Below are 19,198 nucleotides of genomic sequence, written 5' to 3' on the forward strand. Positions count from 1 at the left end.
GATATTAAAGAGACTTGCAAAAAAATGTAAGACAATCAGTCCAGCTGGTGTGGCTCAGTGGTTGAGCGTCGACCCATGCATGCACCAAGAGGTCACCAGTTTGATCCCCGGTCAGGACACATGCCCAGGTTGTGGGCCAATCCCCAGTGGGGAGCATGCAGGAAGTGGCCAATCAATGTTCTTGCTCATCGATGTTTCTTTTTCTCTCTCCCTTTCACTTCCTCTCTCTCTAAAATCAGTAGAGAAAAAAAAAAATTTTTTTTTTTTTTTTGTATCCAAAATGTGTTTATTGGGATGGTTCCCCACTCATCTTGATTTGAAGTGTGTTTAGTGCTGCTTCCTTCTGAAGGAGCATACTTTTGTAAGCCTGCTTTTCCTCCTGTTGGCTGACAGAGAATAGTGGAACAACCAACACACAAAACTACTGTTTGTGCATGGCTAAAATCGGTGGTGATTTTATAGCATCCTGAACATTTTACATCCATGAAGTAGGAATTGGGGCTCTGCACCAGACACTTCTTGTGTTTTCTCTTCTCCTCTTCTGGAGAAGGATGAAGGAGATCCTTAGCGAGAGGCATATTGTCGTGGGGAGGTCGTCACCGCCGGAAAGGCAAAAATTTTTTTTTAATGTAAGACAATCATATCCTTCTCACTAAATTGTTTTGTTTTAGATACCATTTTGTCCTAAAAAATATTTTATATTAATATGCAATTGGCTTATTATTTTAAATAAATGAATAAATTATTTATATTTCTGTTTTTATTTCTAATATGATAAATATTGGTTGATATAATCCACATGCATTAAAACACCTTTGGGCCTCTAAATTATTTTTTAAGAGTTTATAGGTCGCCTGAGACCAAAATGTTTGAGTGTTTTAAAACTTTAAATTTTGAAAACGTCTTTTTTAAAAATTGTGTCTCACATATATTTTACATATCAAGCACTTAGAGCATTAAGAACCCTCTGCTATTACTTGTCAATGAGTAAATGAATGAATAAAATTAAAACTATATCAATGTTTTCTCTACTATGCAATTAGTCTCTATTTAGAATACATTAAACAGTATTGTATTTTGTCTCTATATATTAGTCTCCATTCAAGCCCCTCAAGGGAAAAAAAATTGTCTTTTCTATCTTTATGTCAACTATGACTAAAACAATGTCAACCACATTATAGGAAAAAGAATGAATGAATACATTCCTTGACTTTTTATAAGTATGTCAGGAAATAATTCTCCATGATCATTGCAGGGCTAGGCGAAAAAAGTAAAGGGATTAAGCAAAAAACAAAACAAAACAAAAAACTCATAGATAAAGACAATAGTGTGGTGATAACCAGAAGGAAAGGGGAATGAGTGAGAGGAACTGAAGAGGTTATAGGAGGGATAAATGGTGATTTAACTGGGAGGAGACTTAACTTGGAGGGATCAACACATAATACAATATACAGATGATGAATTATAGAATTGTACACCTGAAACCTACATAATTTTATTGACCTATGTCACCCCAATAAATTCAAAGAAAATGAAATGGTAATTATTTTCATTCAAAAAAATAAAAACGATTATATTTTAAATGATGGATTTTTTTTTTTTTAATATTCCATTAAGAATGCTCTTTTGTAAAAAGAAAATAAGTTGCATCAAAGAACTAAGAGACCTTTGGCCTGTGGAACTGAGATGGCCACAGCTGAGGCGGCCATGCTCTGAGGGGAGGGAACTGGGCACCACTTACAATAGCAGGCCCTCTTGGGATGGGAGCCTGTTGGCCACTGCTTCCCAGGTAAATTTTACCCAGCAAGCTTCTAGAAGTCTAAGGAACAAGCAAAAGAGATAGATAGAATTCTGCTTTATGGCACAGAGTAGACACCTCCAAAATGTGTCTGGAATGAAAGATACCACAGAGGTACCTAATTTTTATTATGCCCAGTTATCAACTAAAAGGTATTTAACCTCTAAGGAAGTGACAAGCTTCATCTAAAAAGCCAGTGGCCAGAAGAGGTCCAGTGATTGCTTGTGCATGTCAAAGCTGAAGGTGTTACGAATACCCAGGGAATGACAAATAAATCAATATTTTTGTTCAAATCTTTATTTCAAATCATCAAGATACTGTCTATGCCAATGACCTGAAAGTTGGTCTTTTTCATTGTTTCCTTTAAAATGGTACCTTTTCTTATCCTTAACAAATAGTAGTGAACAATATTGTCATTTATTCTATTAGTAAAGATTCCTATTTTTCTAAACCTAACTAATATTATATTTTCAGTTTACTATACCTGTTAGAAACTTAGAGGTCAGAGGGTTTTCATATCTACCTGTAAATGTTAGAGGAACTACATTAGAAGCCAGTTTTAAACCTACAGCATATGAAATAAGTCTTCAAAATTGATTAATCCACATACTAGTGTCACACACGCTGGATCCCAAGGCAGGTGATGAACTGCAAAGTGGGAAAAGACATGGTCTTGACCCAAAAGCATCTCAGTCTCTAGTAGCTCAACCATTTAAAATAGCTTTAAAAGTACAGGATCCATGGCCTTTGTGAAAAGGTTCCATACACGTTCTAAACATAATATGCTAGCCTAAAAATAAAGTTTGATCTGAATTTTTATGTATGTGGCATCCAATTTTCAGGAACGAAAGGAGCTTGCTATATAATGATGTCTTTTTACAAATCTTTTGTAAAGGAATTGATTGCCATGACACCATTTGTTTTACATAAATGTGGATTTCTATATACAGAGAGACACTTCCCATTTACAGGGAATATGTTCCAGACTGCTTTGAATCCCATAAGTATTTTGACAATGATGGATGAAAAAGAGCTTTATTTCTGAGACAAACTTCTGTTACCACCTGTCCATGTATCCCTACAAAATTCTCCTTTTGTCAATGTTTTTCACAATTCTTCTAGCTAAATAAAGAATAATGTGATGCTTTCTTAGAAGCTAATATTTTTCATTAATTCTCTGACTACCTTCTAGATTTGAATGTCTCTGAACTAGAATTGTTAAAATCTTTCCCTTCTGGAAAAAAAGTTTGGGACTTTAGCTCAGAAGGTTTATGATAGGCAGCAACAGTGATACAAAATATCCAAAACTCCCAAAGTGGGACTGTAGTAGATGTGCTAACAGTTAAACACACCTCTAAAATAAATCAAAGAAGATTTTTAAAAACTCTACAGGTAAACTTACATTCAAGCAACAAGAGGCAGACTATTACTTCAATAAAGACAAGGAGGATTTTTATTAAAGCCTTTACCATTTGAGGTTCCTCAATACTTATCTGTAATCTTTGCTCTGTTTGCACTTGAGATGTTCTCTGCCAGTACATTTTTCCCATTAAAGAAATATCCTAGAAGGAAAAAAAGAAATAATTAAAATAATGTCAATTTTAAAAATCACTGAGGCATATTATTCAATGCAGCAAAATGCCAGTCAATATAGTTCAGTAAATGAGAAATATAAGTGAGTCAATATTATGCATGCAATTAGAAATACAGAACAAAAAATACAAAAACACATGTCTATTATTCCAATTTTATGGCTTCTTAAATAATTGATTTCTATAGATATATCATCAAATTGAATAAGATCAGGTAATATTAAATCAGATATTGTAAAACACTGCTAATCTATGGCTACACAAGAAAGATAAAATCAAAACTAAAATTTAATCTAACCAAGAGCAAGAAAGAATATGAATATACTTTAAAATTTTAATAAGTATAACTATTAGTTTCATCTGTATAATTATTAATGCTAAAATCTATGATATGCCCTCTACTCAGCTGAAATGGTAAAAAAGATAGCACACCACAACATCTAGCGATGGATAGGAATAAAAAGACCCAGCTTCTGCCCAAACTGTAAAGTCATAGACCAGGCATCCACTAAGGTTCCCTTAACCTCAGTTTTATCTTCCTTAAAATGGGTATTCAAGTACATGACTTTTTAAGGCCTCTTTCTCCTCTAGTCTTTTAATAATGTCAGTAGCAATATGACATTGTGCTTTTAAACTCTGCTTTTCTACCTTTTCTTGGCTTTGTGAAAAAAAAATAAATCCAACTGAAGCCACTAGCTTCTACTCTACTCTCTTGTCATAAATAATTATAAACTGGACAAAATGTAAAAACAACTCTTTTAGGATTGGACAACTGGCAGTGTAAGACTATGATGACTAAGAAAATGGATGTAAAACAAAACAAAACAAGACCAAAAAAAGTTAAGAGCTAAATTACCCCAGATTTCTGCCTTACACAATTTTCAGATGATAACACAATGAAAGGGAAAACATACAGAGCCCAGGTGTCTTACTGAGTGGAAGAGACAGAAATTAGAGCAAGGAGAAGACAAAGAGGGTAGCCTTCGTTAGGTACAGTAGGGAGAAAGAGGCTTCAGAAATCTGCAGAAACCCTCAAAGTGTCCTTGACCATTTGGCTGAATACCATTCTGCTCATGCAATGGTGAAGCCCATGAAGCCAGACAAAGAAAAACTGCCATGACAATAAAAAATAAATTAAAAAATTACCAAAGAGCTGTCAGCCACAATTCCCAGAGCTCACACAAGCTGGGGATCATTAGCTTTCCCACCACACATACAGAGTACCTGGTACATTCATCATAAACCTCAGAAGGATCATACATTAGTAGCAGTGCTGAATAAGCCTTAGAGTAAAGGCTCCTCTGAATCTGAACAACATTTTAAGTAATACTTCAAAAGATACAGGTGATCTTCATGTAGCTTAACTGCCTATCAGGTTAAACTGTAACATTTTTTTTTTTTTTTTTAATCCTCACCCGAGGACATTTTTCCATTTTTTGTTCAGGTAGAGTGGGAGGGAGAGAGAGGAACAGAGAGAGAGAGAGAGAAACATCGATGTGAAAGGAACACATCGAGTGGCTGCCACCCGCACAACCCACCAGGGCCGGGGACAAACTGCAACCGAGGTACGCGCCCTTAGCAGGAACCGAACCCGGGTCTCTCAGGACCGCAGGCCGATGCTCTAACTGCTGAGCCAAACCGGTCAGGGCATTAAACTGTAACATTTTTTAAATGAAGACAACAAAATGCAGTACTCCACAATATAAAATTCACAAGGATTATCATCTAATCAAAAGTTATACAGAAAAATCACAAATATGTAAGACATAGTAATAGAAACCATAAAAAATGAATTAGATATATAAAAACTGAAACAAATATTCAATATAACATATGTTTAATTAGAGTTCCAGAAAGGAGGTGTGAGGGGAGCAGAAAATATTTGTACACAAAAATGGCCAAAATGTTCCAAATCTGATGACAACTATAAACCTCCTAATGCAAGAAGCTCCATGTACGTCTAGCAGAAACACACAAAGAACATTGTGCCAAGTATATGATAATCAAAATGATGAAAAACAATAATAAAGAAAAAAATCTTATAAGCATCCAGAGAAACATTAAGTATAACTAAATAATTACCAGTAACTAATTACTACAAATTAATACTGCAGGCTTCCTGTCAGAGTTGTAAAAGCCAAAAGACAAGAATCAATATATTTTAGAGTCCCTGGACTAAAAGAAAACAACTGTCCGCAGAGAATTATATATCCAGCAAAATATCTTTCAAAACCAAAGGTGAAATACTTTTTCAGCAAACAAAAGGTAAAAAAAAAAAAAAAAAGTAATCATCAAACCTGCACTACAAGAAATATTAAAGGAAATTCTTCAAGCAGATGTAAAATGATATCAGATTAAAATTTGAATGTTCACAATAGAAATAAATGGCAGAATGAAAAATGTGGGTAAATAAAATACATTTTTCCCTTTTAAATTATTTCTTTCAAATATAATTGACTGTTTAAATAAAAAATAATAATGAATTGTGAGAGCTATAACCTAAACACATGTGAAGTATGTATTAATGATAACACAGTGATGGAAAAAGGAAAAATATATACTACCATAAGGTCCTTATGCCTATGTGAAATGGTATATTATTTACTGGAATAAGTTAAATGAGCATATTGTAAACCATATAGCAGCCACTAAAAATATAAAACAAAGAGGTAAATAAACAAATCATACAAGATAACATAAAATGCTTAAAAAGTAATCAAAATATGGTAGGTAAAGATTTAAAAAAGAAGCAAAGAGCAAATTTGACAAAACCCAAATAAGAAGATAAATCTAAACCCAACCATCTCAGTAGTTACAGGTAAATGGTTCTGAACATTTTAATTGAAAGACAAATTGTCATACTGAAGAAAAACAACATGATTCTATATATGATTGCTGTAAGAAACCTATGTTAAGTATAAAGATATAACTAGGTTAAAGTAGAAGACTGAAAGAAGATATGATATGCAAACACTAATCATAAAAAAAAAAAACTGGAGTAGGTATAATTGTATCAGACAAGATAGACCCCAAAACAAGAAATATTAGCAGAAGAAAGAGGATTACTTCATAATAATAAAATAATCAGGATCTTCAGAAGACATAAAAGTATGCACTAATGACAAAGGGCAAAAAACAAAACCCACTAGAAGTGAAAATAAAAATCAAAAATTTCACTATACCTTTGGAAATTTCAAACCAAGAATATATCTGGTTCCAGAGACTTCACTTTTGATAAATATACTAGCTAGACAGTTAATGGGGAAAGGGCAAGCCTATAAAATATTCTTTACAACCTCTTAGGTTTAAAAATATATCATTAAAGTATAAAACTATGACAATAATAGAAAGATGGCGGCGGGCAGGACCAGAGGGAGGGTGAGTGTATGAGAGAGTGAGCAAGTGTGTGAGAAGGTGGACAAACAAACCCGAGCAGTGCAGACCTGCGGAGCAGAAGGTTCCTGTGCTGTGGTTCTAATACCTCTGTAAGCAGCCCTTCAGGGCTCTTCTCCCTGAACCTTGGGGAGGTCCAACCATTTTGGAAGATCCCGGGTCTTCCCTGGGAGGAGGCACTGGGAGCTGCTAAGACCCAGCAACCTGAGCCCACCAGTACACCAGGCACCATCAGACAGGTGGACACTCTGTGTCAATACAGACCGGTGCACAGTAGTGGAGCTCTCAAGGTGCCTGTCGCAGAAGCCCCAGACAACCCGGAGCCCAGCACCTTCCCCCATAGTAGCAGCCCGATCAGAGTTGAGATATACCTCCAGCAACAGAGACTAGGGAGCAGACATCCATCCCTAGGCAATAGAAGCACAGACCAGCAGCTGAGACCCATCCCCAAAAACTACAACAAAAGCTGAGCGGGAGTTGAGTGACACAGGGCAGCAGCATTCCCCCAGCCGCCAGCTGCAGGACCTGGGGCTCCACAGAGGCCTGTGCTGTCCAGTAGCTCACAAGAGCAGTGGGAAGCCAGAGCCCTAGAAAGACTGGTGCGATCCAGCTGCACACCCATGGGACCTGCAGGGTGCAGGGGCACCAGAGAGGCCTGTGCCACCAAGTAGGGTCTGTGAAATCCAGTTACCCTTGGGACCTAAGTGGTGCTGAAGTACCAGAGAGGGCTGTGCGACCCAGCAGTCCATAACATAGGCATAGAGCCTGGTCCCCAAAGGGACTGTGCGATTCAGTTACCCTGGGGACCTTCAGGGTGCTAGGGCACCAAAAAGGCCTATGCAACCCAGCTGTGCACAAGATAGGCATAGAGGATGTGAAAAACAGACACAGAGTGAATAGAACCTACACAGAAGATCTCCCAGGACCAAACAAGAATTACAACTAAAGTAAAGACAAATCCTCGGAAAATAAGCATCAGAAAACCAGCGGGACAGGACCATATAACGAGGGACACTGGTAGGATCTGCGGAGGCGTGAAAGGGTGGCAGGCTGGGAGCCCACAGATAGCAGCAGTCTTAGCTGTGAGCAGCGGCCTTGAAAAATAAATACCAAGCCTGTTCCATAGCTCAGAGAGCCAGAACAGAGCTCTAAAATAGCCACAGCCACTTACCTGGGGGCTACGGCAGAGAAAGGGCAGACAGAACTGGAACTCTGTGGGGACACCCAAGATTTGGAGGGCACTCAGAGTTTTTGCTGAGTTACGGCCACAAAGGACAGTGGCCAGTGTGCTCCTTCCCCAAGCTGTGGGGAAAAGCAGCAGCTCTCCACCCCTCAGAGATACAGCCTTTCCCAGGTGAGGCAAAGAAATGCAAATTGAGGCTCATTAACAACCAGCATCTATCCCACCCTCTGGAAATCCTCTTACACAGAACACCAGGGCTACATTCCAAGGCACTGAGTAATAGAGACTACTAGCCACCAGGAAAAAGCTAGAGGATAGCTAAACCTTTCCTGGGCTTACAAATCTACCTAGGAAATTAAGACTTGACAGTGGTGTTTAACGTGGGCCAACCCAAGCTCATCCAAACCGAGCGGAGGGAGACACAAACAGCAGAACACCAACACCCACAGGGAAAATTTGGCAGGCTCCAAAGCCCACTGAAATAGCCAAAATGGTGAAACAAAGAAACAAATCCCAAATGAAAGAACAAGAGAATGCTATCGAAGATGAGATCAATGAAATTCAGTTAAGCAAATTATCAGAGGTAGAGTTCAGAGCCATGATCTTGAGGAAGCTCAACAGCATGAGTAAGAACATCAGCACCACAATTAAAGATATAGAAACATTGAAAATCAACCAAGTGGAAATGAAGAATGACATAGCAGAAATAAAGAACACATTGGAAGGACTAACCAGCAGAGTACAGGATGCTGAGGACTGGATCAGTGAATTAGAAGACAAGGTAGAAAAAAATCAACCAATCAGAAAACCAAAAAGAAAAAACAGGAAGATAGCTTAAGAGAACTGTGGGACAACAGGAAACGTAATAACATTCGCATCATAGGAGTCCCCGAAGAGGAAGAAAATGGGCAAGGGTTAGAGAATATATTAGAAAAACTAGTGAGAGAAAACGTTCATCACTTGGTGAAGGAAGAAGGCATTCACGTTCAAGAAGCACAGAGAGCCCCAAGTAAGAAGAACCCAAACAGGCCCACACCAAAACACATAGTAATTAAATGACAAAAATTAAAGACAAAGAAAGACTCCTAAATGCAGCAAGAGATAAGCAACAGGTGACCTACAAAGGAAACCCCATAAGGCTCTCAGCTGACTTCTCAACAGAAACACTACAGGCAAGAAGGGAGTGGCATGTGGTAATCAAGGTCATGAAAAACAAGTATCTGAATCCAAGATATTCTATGCAGCAAGGCTATCATTCAAAATAGAAGGTCAAATAAAGAGCTTTCCAGAAAAAAAAAAGGTTAAGGAAATATATTACCGCCAAACTAGCACTGCAAGATATGCTAAAAGGAATGCTGTAATTATTAGAAGAAATAGGAAGAAAAATAGAACCACACTAAACAAAAATGGCAATAAATAAGTACATATTAATTATCACCTTAAATGTGAATGGTGTGAATGATCCAATAAAAAGACACAGAGTAACTGACTGGATAAGAAACATAACTCACATATATGTTGTTTACAAGAGACCCACCTCACAACAAAAGACTCACATAGGTTGAAAGTGAAGGGATGGAAAAAAATCTTCCAAGCAAACGGAAAGGGGAAAAAAGATGGGGTAGCAATACTCATATCTGATCAAGTATATTTCAAAATGAAGACCATAACTAGAGACAAAGAAGGCCACTTCATAATATTGAAAGGATCTATCCAACAGGAAGATATAACCTTGGTAAACATATATGCACCCAATTTAGGAGCACCAACATATATTAAAAATCTTTTGGAGAACTTCAAAGAAGAAATCGACAGCAATACAATCATAGCAGGGGACTTCAATACCCTGCTGACATCACTGGATAAATCATCTAGACAAAAATCAACAAGGAAACACAGACTCTAAATGAAGCACTAGAGCAAATGGACTTAATAGATATCTACAGAGAATTACATGCCAAAACCTCAGAATTCACATTCTTCTCAAGTGCACATGGGACATTCTCAAAGACAGACCACATGTTAGGGCACAAACTAAGTCTCTACAAGTTTAAAAAGATTAAAATCATATCAAGCATCTTCTCAGATAAAAATGGCATGCAACTAGAAATCAATCCCAACAAGAACATGCAAAAACATTTGAACACATGGAGGCTAAATAGTATGTTATTAAACAATGAATGGGTTAACATGGAGATCGAGGAAGAAATTAAAAACTTCCTGGAAACCAATGAAAATGAACACACAACAACAAAAAATCTATGGCATGCAGCGGAAGCAGTTCTGAGAGGGAAGTTCATAGCACTACAGGCCTACCTCAAGAAGCAAGAAAATTTTCTAATAAACTGTCTAACCTCACAACATAAAGAACTAGAAAGCAAACAGAAAGAAAACCCTAGAGCAAGTAGAAGAAAGGAAATAGTAAAGATCAGAGCAGAAATAAATGACATAGAGACCAAATAAAACAATTCAAAGGATCAATGAAACAAAGGGCTGGTTCTTTGAAAAGATAAACAAGATTGATGGACCCTTAGCTAGACTCACCAAGAAAAAAAGAGAGAGAACCCAAATACACAAACTCAGAAATGAAAGAGGAGAAATAATAACTGCCACCACAGAAATATGAAGAATTGTTAACAAATATTATGAATAATTATACGGCAGCATATTCAACAATCTTAGCGAAATGGACAAATTTCTAGAAACACATAGTCTCCCAAAACTGAACCCGGAAAAAATAGAAAACTTGAACAGACCAATAACAACAAAAGAGATTGAAGATGTAATCAAGATTCTCACAGCAAACAAAAGCCCAGGCCCGGACGACTTCATGGGGGAATTTTACCGAATATTCAAAGAAATAATACCCATTCTCCTCCAACTATTTCAAAAATTCAAGAAGAAGGAAGACTTCCAAACTCATTTTATGAGGCCAGTATAATTCTAATTCCAAAACCAGAAAAAGACACTACAAAGAAAGAAAACTACAGGTCAATATCCCTGATGAACATAGATGCCAAAATCCTGAACAAAATACTAGCAAATCAAATCCAGCAATATATCAAAAAAAGTATTCACCATGATCAAGTGGGATTGATCCCAGGGATGCAAGGCTGGTAGAATATTCACAAATCAATTAATGTGATACAACACATAAATAAAATGAAAGATAAAAATCATATGATCATATCAATAGATGCTGAAAAAGCATTTGACAAAATCCAGCATTCATTTCTGATAAAAACACTCAGCAATCTGGGAATAGAGGGATCATATCTCGACAAAATAAAGGCCATATATAAAACACCTACAGCCAACATCATACTCAATGGGCAAAAATTAAAAGCCTTTCCCTTAAGAACAGGGTCAAGACAAAGATGTCCACTTTCACCACTCTTATTTAACATAATACTGGAAGTCTTAGGCACAGTAATCAGACAGGAAGAAAAAATACAAGGGATCCAAATGGGAAAGGAGGAATTGAAACTGTCACTATTCGCAGATGACATGATACTATACGTAGAAAACCCTAAAGACTCCATCAAAACTTTACTAGACTTAATAAATAAATTTGGCAAAGTAGCAGGATACAAAATTAACATTAAAAAATTGATGGCATTCTCATACACCAATGATGAACTCACAGAAAGAGAAACTAAAAAAAAATCCTAGAGAAACTTAAAAAACAATCACATTTATCATTGTAGCAAAAAATTAAGATACCTAGGAATAAACTTAACCAAAGAAATAAAGTACCTATTCACAGAAAACTACAGGTTATTGAAAAAAGAAACAGAGGAAGATATAAAAAAGTGGAAGCACATATCTTGTTCATGCATTGGAAGAGTTAACATTATTAAAATGTCCTATTACCCAAAGCAATCTATAGATTCAATGCAATCCCCATTAAACTAGCAATGACATACTTCACAGAACTAGAACAAATACTTCAAAAGTTCATATGGAACCAAAAATAACCTCAAATAGCCACAGCAATCTTGAAAAAAAAGAACAAAGTTGGAGGGATCACATTACCAGATTTCAGGTTATACTACAAAGCCACTGTAATCAAAACAGCCTGGTACTGGCACAAGAACAGGTATATAGACCAGTGGAACAGAACAGAGAACCCAGAAATGGACCCAAGGTAATATGCTCAATTAATATTTGACAAAGGTGGCAAGAGCATACACTGTAGTAAAGACAGCCTCTTTAATAAATGGTGTTGGGAAAACTGGGCCGCTACATGCAAAAATATGAAACTAGACCATCAACTTACACTATACACAAGAATAAACTCAAAATGGATAAAAGACTTAAATGTGACTCATGAATCCATAAAAATCCTAGAAGAAAGTGTAGGCAACAAAATTTCAGACGTCATACGCAGCCGAATTTTCACTGATACATCACCTAAGGCAACAGAAACAAAGGAGAAAATGAACACATGAAACTCCACCAAACTCAAAAGCTTCTGCACAGCAAAAGGTACAATCATCAAAATGGAAAGACAACCCACTGTATGGGAGAGCATAATTGCCAATGATACATCAGATAAGGGGTTAATTTCCAATATATATAGAGTGCTCATTCAACTCAATGAAAGGAAAACAAAGAACCCAATTAAAAAATGGGCAGAGGAACTAAATAGACACCTCTCCAAACAGGACATACAAATGGCTAAGAGACATATGAAGAAGTGCTCAACATCACTAATCATCACAGAGATGCAAATAAAAACAACGAGATATCACCTCACACCTGTCAGAATGGCCGCCATACAAATCATCAACAAGTGTTGATGAGGGCGTGGAGAAAAGGGGACTCTAGTACACTGCTGGTGGGAATGCAGACTGGTGCAGCCACTATGGAAAACACTATGGTGTTATCTCAAAAAATTAAAAATTGAACTTCCATTTGACCCAGTGATCCCACTTTTAGGAATATATCCTAAGAAGCCTGAAACAACAATCAGAAAGAATATATGTACCCCATGTTCATAGCAGCATTATATACAATAGCTAAGATCTGGAAACAGCCCAAATGTCCATCAGTATATAAATGAATAAAAAAGCTGTGGTATATATACACAATGGAGTACTATGCAGCTGTAAGAAAAAAAGATTTCTTATCCTTTGAAACAACATGGAGAGACCTGGAAAGTATTATCCTAAGCAAAACAAGCCAAACAGAGAAAGACAAGTATCATATGATCTCACTTATTTGTGGAATATAATGAACATAACAGTCTGAGGAATGGGGTAGTCCCAGATACGTGGAAGTTGGGTGGTGGGGGAGAGATAAACCACAGAACTTATATGCATGAATGCATGAACAATGGACATGGACAACAAAGCTGGGGACAAGGCAGGGATGGAGGGAGGGGGGAATCAGTGGGAGAGAAAGAAGAAACATCTGTAACAAAAATAAATTAATTAATATGAATAAATAAATAAATAGATGACAATAATAAACAACAAATTCAGAATACTGTTCACACCTGAGGAGAGAAAAAATTATTGGAAAGAAGTACAAAGGGGACCTGTACTTTACTAGCAGTTTTCTATTTTCTTAAACAATCTGATGTGCATATGAATAAATATTAAATTTTGAATAATCTGAGTGATGAGTAATTTTTCTGCAGTTGAAAATTTCCATAATAAAAAACACTTTAAATAAATGTTTTAACACATTTTATGTGGGTAACATAACAATGTCAAAGATAAATAAAAATATATTTTATAAAACCTTATAGTTTACCTCACTTATCAACATAAATGCAATAATCCCAATTAAAATATTTGCAAATAAAATTAATCAGTATATTTATAAACAATGTTTTTCAATTGCAGTTTTTATTCAATATTATTTTGTATTAGATTAAGGTATACAGCATAGTGGTTAGACAATCATATACTTTACAAAGTGTTCCCCCCAATATTTCCAGTACTCACTAGACACCATGCATAGTTATTATAATATTACTGACTATATTCCCTATGCTGAACAGAAAGAATACATCTTGACCAAGAAAATTTTTCTCAGAACTTCATGGATAATTAATTGCTAGTTTGAAATTAATAGATTAACATGAAAATTTATGTGATTATCACAATAACTGCTGAGGAAAATAAAATTCAGCACCTATTTCTGATTAAGAAGTAACTGGAAATAGAAGAAAACTTACTTAACCTCACAAGAGATATGTGTAGATTCCTGCACTAAACACTAATTCATAATAAAATATTACACAGCTCAGACCCAATGCAACAAGAAAAAAAAGTGATAAAAATAACATAAGAAAAACCCCAAATGTCATTATTAATAGATTATGTGACCATAGTTTTGGTGGGAAAAGAAAATCAATCAAAATATTATCACACCAAAGTAGAAGTATTAAACATATTTAATAAATTTAACAAATAAAATTTCAGACCAGTAATAACTAGTTAAGATCCCATTCTCAATGAGCTACTAATATAAGCAACAAAATGAATGAATCTCAGAAACATTGAGCAGAAAAGATCAGGTTAAAATGGCATCAGAATAACCAAAGTTATCTTCTCCTAGCCCCCCAGTAAAATAAGTATAAAAACAAAAATATATGAAAATGTAAAGTATTTGTTTAGTAAGTCCAAGGCCTGGGCTTCTTCAAGGAGAGCTTCTACTAATTGCTTTCTTTCTGTGTATGGATCATACTGTTTATTTTCATGTCTCATAATTTATCATTGGAAGGCTTATTGTAATCCAGGGAGTTGAATAAGTGCTTATTCAATAAAAACTAATAAATTTCAGGAGAAACAGTGACTTTTTAGTGTTTTAACTTGCCCTATTCCCATACTCCACTGTCCCACTAGGCAGTAGGTTTAAAAATAAAGATGACAATAAAATAAATATTTTAATGACTTGCAGTCATGTGAATATGTAGGCTGATTATTGGGAGGTTGGTCTCAGTCTATTAATAGTGATACTATCTGCTAGAAATACCTGTGGGCACTCACCTGGATTGATATTATTTGTGGTAAAATACTATAGACATTTCCCTGACTGAAGCCAGTGCTGCAGTTGGACCAGATCTTTCATTTTTGTTATGATTTAAAGATGCACCTCAACAACAATCATTAGGGAACTTTGAAAAGATAAGATTTATTACTTACAAGTCTGGATGGTGCATGCATGCCCAGGGCCACACAACAAGCTCACAGGTAGACAGAGAGAGACAGAGAGCATAATCTTGAGGTTTTAACTTTATTAGGGTTGAGAATGGGGTACCCAGGATTCAAGGGTTTTACTCTCTTTTACTTTTAATCCTCGCCTAAAGATATTTTTCATCAATTTTTAGATAGAATTGACAGGAAGAAGAGAGGGAGAAACATCAGTGTGAGAGAGACACATCATTTGATTGCCTCCCACACGACCCCAGCTGGCAGCAGGGATTGAAACTACAACCCAGGTATGTGCCCTTGACAAGGAATCAAACCTGTAACCCTTCGGTCTGTGAGCCAATGCTCTCACCACTGAGTCACCAAACCAGCCAGGGCGGGATTTACTCTTTATTGGTGAATAAGAGCAGAAACTAAAGTGTAGAAATCAAAAGCAATCTACCCAAAGCAATCTATAGATTCAACACAATCTCTATCAAAATACTAATGGCATATTTCAGAGAACTAGAAAAAATAACCCAAAATATTGTACAGAACCACAAAAGACCCTGAACAGCCACAGCAATCTTGAAAAAAAAGAATAAGGTTGATCATGCTACCTGATATCAAGCTGTACTACAAAAGCCATAGTAATCAAAGCAGCATGGTACTAGCATAAATACAGACACATAGATCAATGGAACAGAGTAGAGAGCCCAGAAATAAATCCATGTCTATATAGTCAATTAATATATAACAAAAGGGGCAAGAACCTACAATGGGGTAAAGACAAGCTATTCAATATGTAGTGTTGGGAAAACTGGACAGATACATGCAAAAAATGAAACAACACCACCTTCTTATACTTACAAGAATAAACTCAAAATAAAGACTTAAATGTAAGATTTGAAACTATAAAACTACTAGAAGAAAACATAGACAGTAAAATATCTGACATTTCTCCTAGTGATATTTTTTCTGATATATGTCCTCAGATAAGGAAAACAAACAAACAAACAACACAAATGACTCTAAATCAAACTAGAAAGATTTCACAGCAAAGGAAACCATCAACAAAACACAAAGACAACATACTGAATATGAAAAGATGTTAATTTATTATACATCTGATAAGAGGTTAATATCCAAAATGCATTAGGATTGCAGGCAACTCAACTCCAAGAAAAAACACAAACTATCCAATTAAAAAATGGCTACATGACCTGTGTAGACACTTTTCCAAAGAGGACATACAAATCACCAATAGACATAATTTAAAAAATGCTTAACATCACTAATCATCAGAGTAGTGCAAATTAAAACCATGAAGAGATATCACCTAATACCTGTTAGAATGGCTATCATCAATAAATCAACAAATAAGTGTCAGTGAGAATGTGGAGAATGCAGGTTGGTACAGCCACTATGGAAAAGTGTAGAGGTTTCTCAAAAATTAAAAGTCAAACTGCTTTTTGATGCAGCAATTCCACTTCTGGATATATATCTGAAGAAACTCAAAACACAAATTTGAAAGAATATATGCACCCCTATGTTCATTGCAGTGTTATTTACAATAGACAAGCTATGTAAGCAGCTTATGTGCCCATCAGCAGCCTAGTGGATAAAAATGTGGTGGTACATAGTCAGTGGAATATTACTCGGTCATAAAAAAAGAACAAAATCTTACAATTTGCAACAGCATGGATGAACCTAGAGAATATTATGCCAAGTGAAATAAGTCAGACAGAAAAAGACAAATACCATATGATTCCACTTATAAGTGGAATCTAAAGAGCAAAAACAAACAAACAAACAAACAAAATAGAAACAGACTCACAGACATAGAGAACAAACTGATGAATGCCAGAGTGGAGGAAAATCGGGGGACTGGGTGAAAAAGGAGCAGGGATTAAGAAGTACAAATTGGCCTGGCCAGAGTGGTTCGGTGGTTGAGCATCAACCCATGCACCAAAAGGACGCCAGTTCCATTACCAGTCAGAGCATATGTCCAGGTTATGGGCCCAATTCCCAGTAGGGGGCATGCAGGAGGCAGCCAATCAATGTTCTCTCTCATCGATGGTTCTCTCTCTCTCCCTTTCCCTTCCTCTCTCTCTAAAATCAATAAAGAAAAAAATAAAATAAAAAAGAAGTACAAATTGGTAGTTACAAAATAGTCACGGGCTGTAAAGTACAACATAGGGAATACAGTTAATAATATTGTAATAACTATGTATGGGGCTAGAAGAGTACTGAAATAACAGGGGAACACTTTGCAAAGTGTATTACTATCTGGCCTTTATGCTGTACAACTTAAGATAATATAAAATAATACCGAATGTAAACTATAACTGAAAAATAAAGTAACGTCAACACTGTCTACCTGAAGATAGCATCAGATCCCACTGGTTACGGGCTCAGTCCAACAAGACTGTCCTCCAACCACTTCAGACACCAATCACAGGTCCAGGTTGTACCTGTGCCTCTGACCTACCAGCTATAGATTGGAGTTTGACACGACCCCCTCCTTGGGTTTAATTAATTTGCTAGAGCAATTCACAGAACTCAGAGAAACATTGTATTTACCAGATCATCAGTTTATTATAAAAGGATATAACTTAAGAACAGCCAGATGAAAGAGATGCATAGGGTAAGGTATGTGGGAAGGGGTTAGGGGCTTCCATCCCTTCTCTGAATGTGTCTCTCTTCCCAAATCTCCATGTGTTCACCAACACAGAAACTCTCAGAACTTGTCCTTTTGGGTTTTATGGATGCTCCATTACATAGGCATGATTGATTATATCATTGGACATTCTTGATTGACCTCAGTCTCCTGGGGATAGGAGATTGTAGGGGGTGGGACTAGAAGTTCCAACCCTCTGATCACCTGGTTGGTTTTCCCAGTAACTAGGTCCCAGCCTTAGGTTACCTAGGGACTTTCCAAAAGTCCTCTGCAGCTAAAGATACCTTTATAGGTATCTTATCACTTAGGAAATTCCAAGGTTTTAGGAGCTGTGCCAGGAATGGGACGAAGACTAAATCTTATATATATGCGTATATATCATTATAAATCATAATATAACAAAAGCCAAAATTAATTTGTTCCCCAGGCCTTGGTCTTGTTAACAACACAAGCCAGGTAGTGTGCTACACAGTGAGGTGAGAGCTCCTTGCAAGCAGGGGTTTTGTTGCCTGCACAGCACTGGGGCTCTGGAGAGGACTTGCAGCCTCACTCCTCCAAGTGTGGTCCAATGTCCAGTGGCCCAAATGCTCAAGGTCTCAGGTTTCACCCAGACCAGATAAATCCAAACCTTCATGTTAAGCATGTCCCCACATGATTCATGGTGTGGACCCTGAGAAAAAACATTCCGTTGATGTGAACCTTCAACCCTGGCTTCCTGAACTATGCCCTGTTTGTTTATGGGTCTGAGTCAACCACTACGGGAAGTCCTGGTTTTCTACCAAAGGCCGGAGACCTGCTAGTCCCATCAGAACTGCACAAATTGCATCCTCACTTACATAAAATGGACCTAATTGGGAATCTGGCTGGGAACTTTCGCTATCAAAGGCGGCCGCCCCTTTGTCTCGGCTGAAGACAATTTAGGTAGCTACCTGAATCTATGTCACCCAGGCTGCAGCTCCATTTGTTCAGATAAATGCTTATTTTTCTTGAGAAAAAAAGAAAACTCACTGCAGGATAAGGAAAGGGGTTACTTGAAATCACAAAGGAATACATTTTAATAAACTGTGCCATGTGCTCAAAAGATGCAAAAAGGTATCTATCAGAACATACAGAAATCCACGCAGAGTAAAGAAAATGAGGTGAGACAACAGCAAGATGAAAATGAAACTCAAACGGGGTAAAATGGGAAGCTTGGACGGCAAATAAACCGCAATGATAGTATTAAGATATTTAAATGGTAAAGTTATATACTAAAACGCAGAGTGTTTAATATAATAATGAAGAAAATTAAATCAGAAGGTAGAGGACAAATGATAAGATCTTCCAAAATACAGAGGAAAATGACCAGAGACGCAATGCAAAGACAGTGATAAAATCGAAGCAAGAAAATGGAGACAATATGGGGATAAC

General features: G+C 36.7%; 1 protein-coding gene and 1 pseudogene across 1 annotated transcript in view; both read right to left on the reverse strand.

Annotated features, from left to right (window-relative positions):
- Window positions 1-19,198, reverse strand: part of TTC6 (tetratricopeptide repeat domain 6) — a 242,117-nt gene that overhangs the window by 140,513 nt on the left and 82,406 nt on the right. Inside the window, exons 3-4 of the mRNA XM_036244812.1 lie at window positions 3,268-3,360; window positions 1,742-1,819 (exon numbers count right to left, since the gene is read on the reverse strand). Of these exons, the coding sequence (XP_036100705.1) occupies window positions 1,742-1,819; window positions 3,268-3,360 (171 nt within the window). The remainder of the gene's footprint in view (window positions 1-1,741; window positions 1,820-3,267; window positions 3,361-19,198) is intronic.
- On the reverse strand, window positions 328-578 carry LOC118637113 (annotated as a pseudogene).

Source organism: Molossus molossus, unplaced genomic scaffold (genome assembly GCF_014108415.1).
Source record: "Molossus molossus isolate mMolMol1 unplaced genomic scaffold, mMolMol1.p scaffold_m16_p_1, whole genome shotgun sequence".
NCBI classification, from domain to species: Eukaryota; Metazoa; Chordata; class Mammalia; order Chiroptera; family Molossidae; genus Molossus; species Molossus molossus.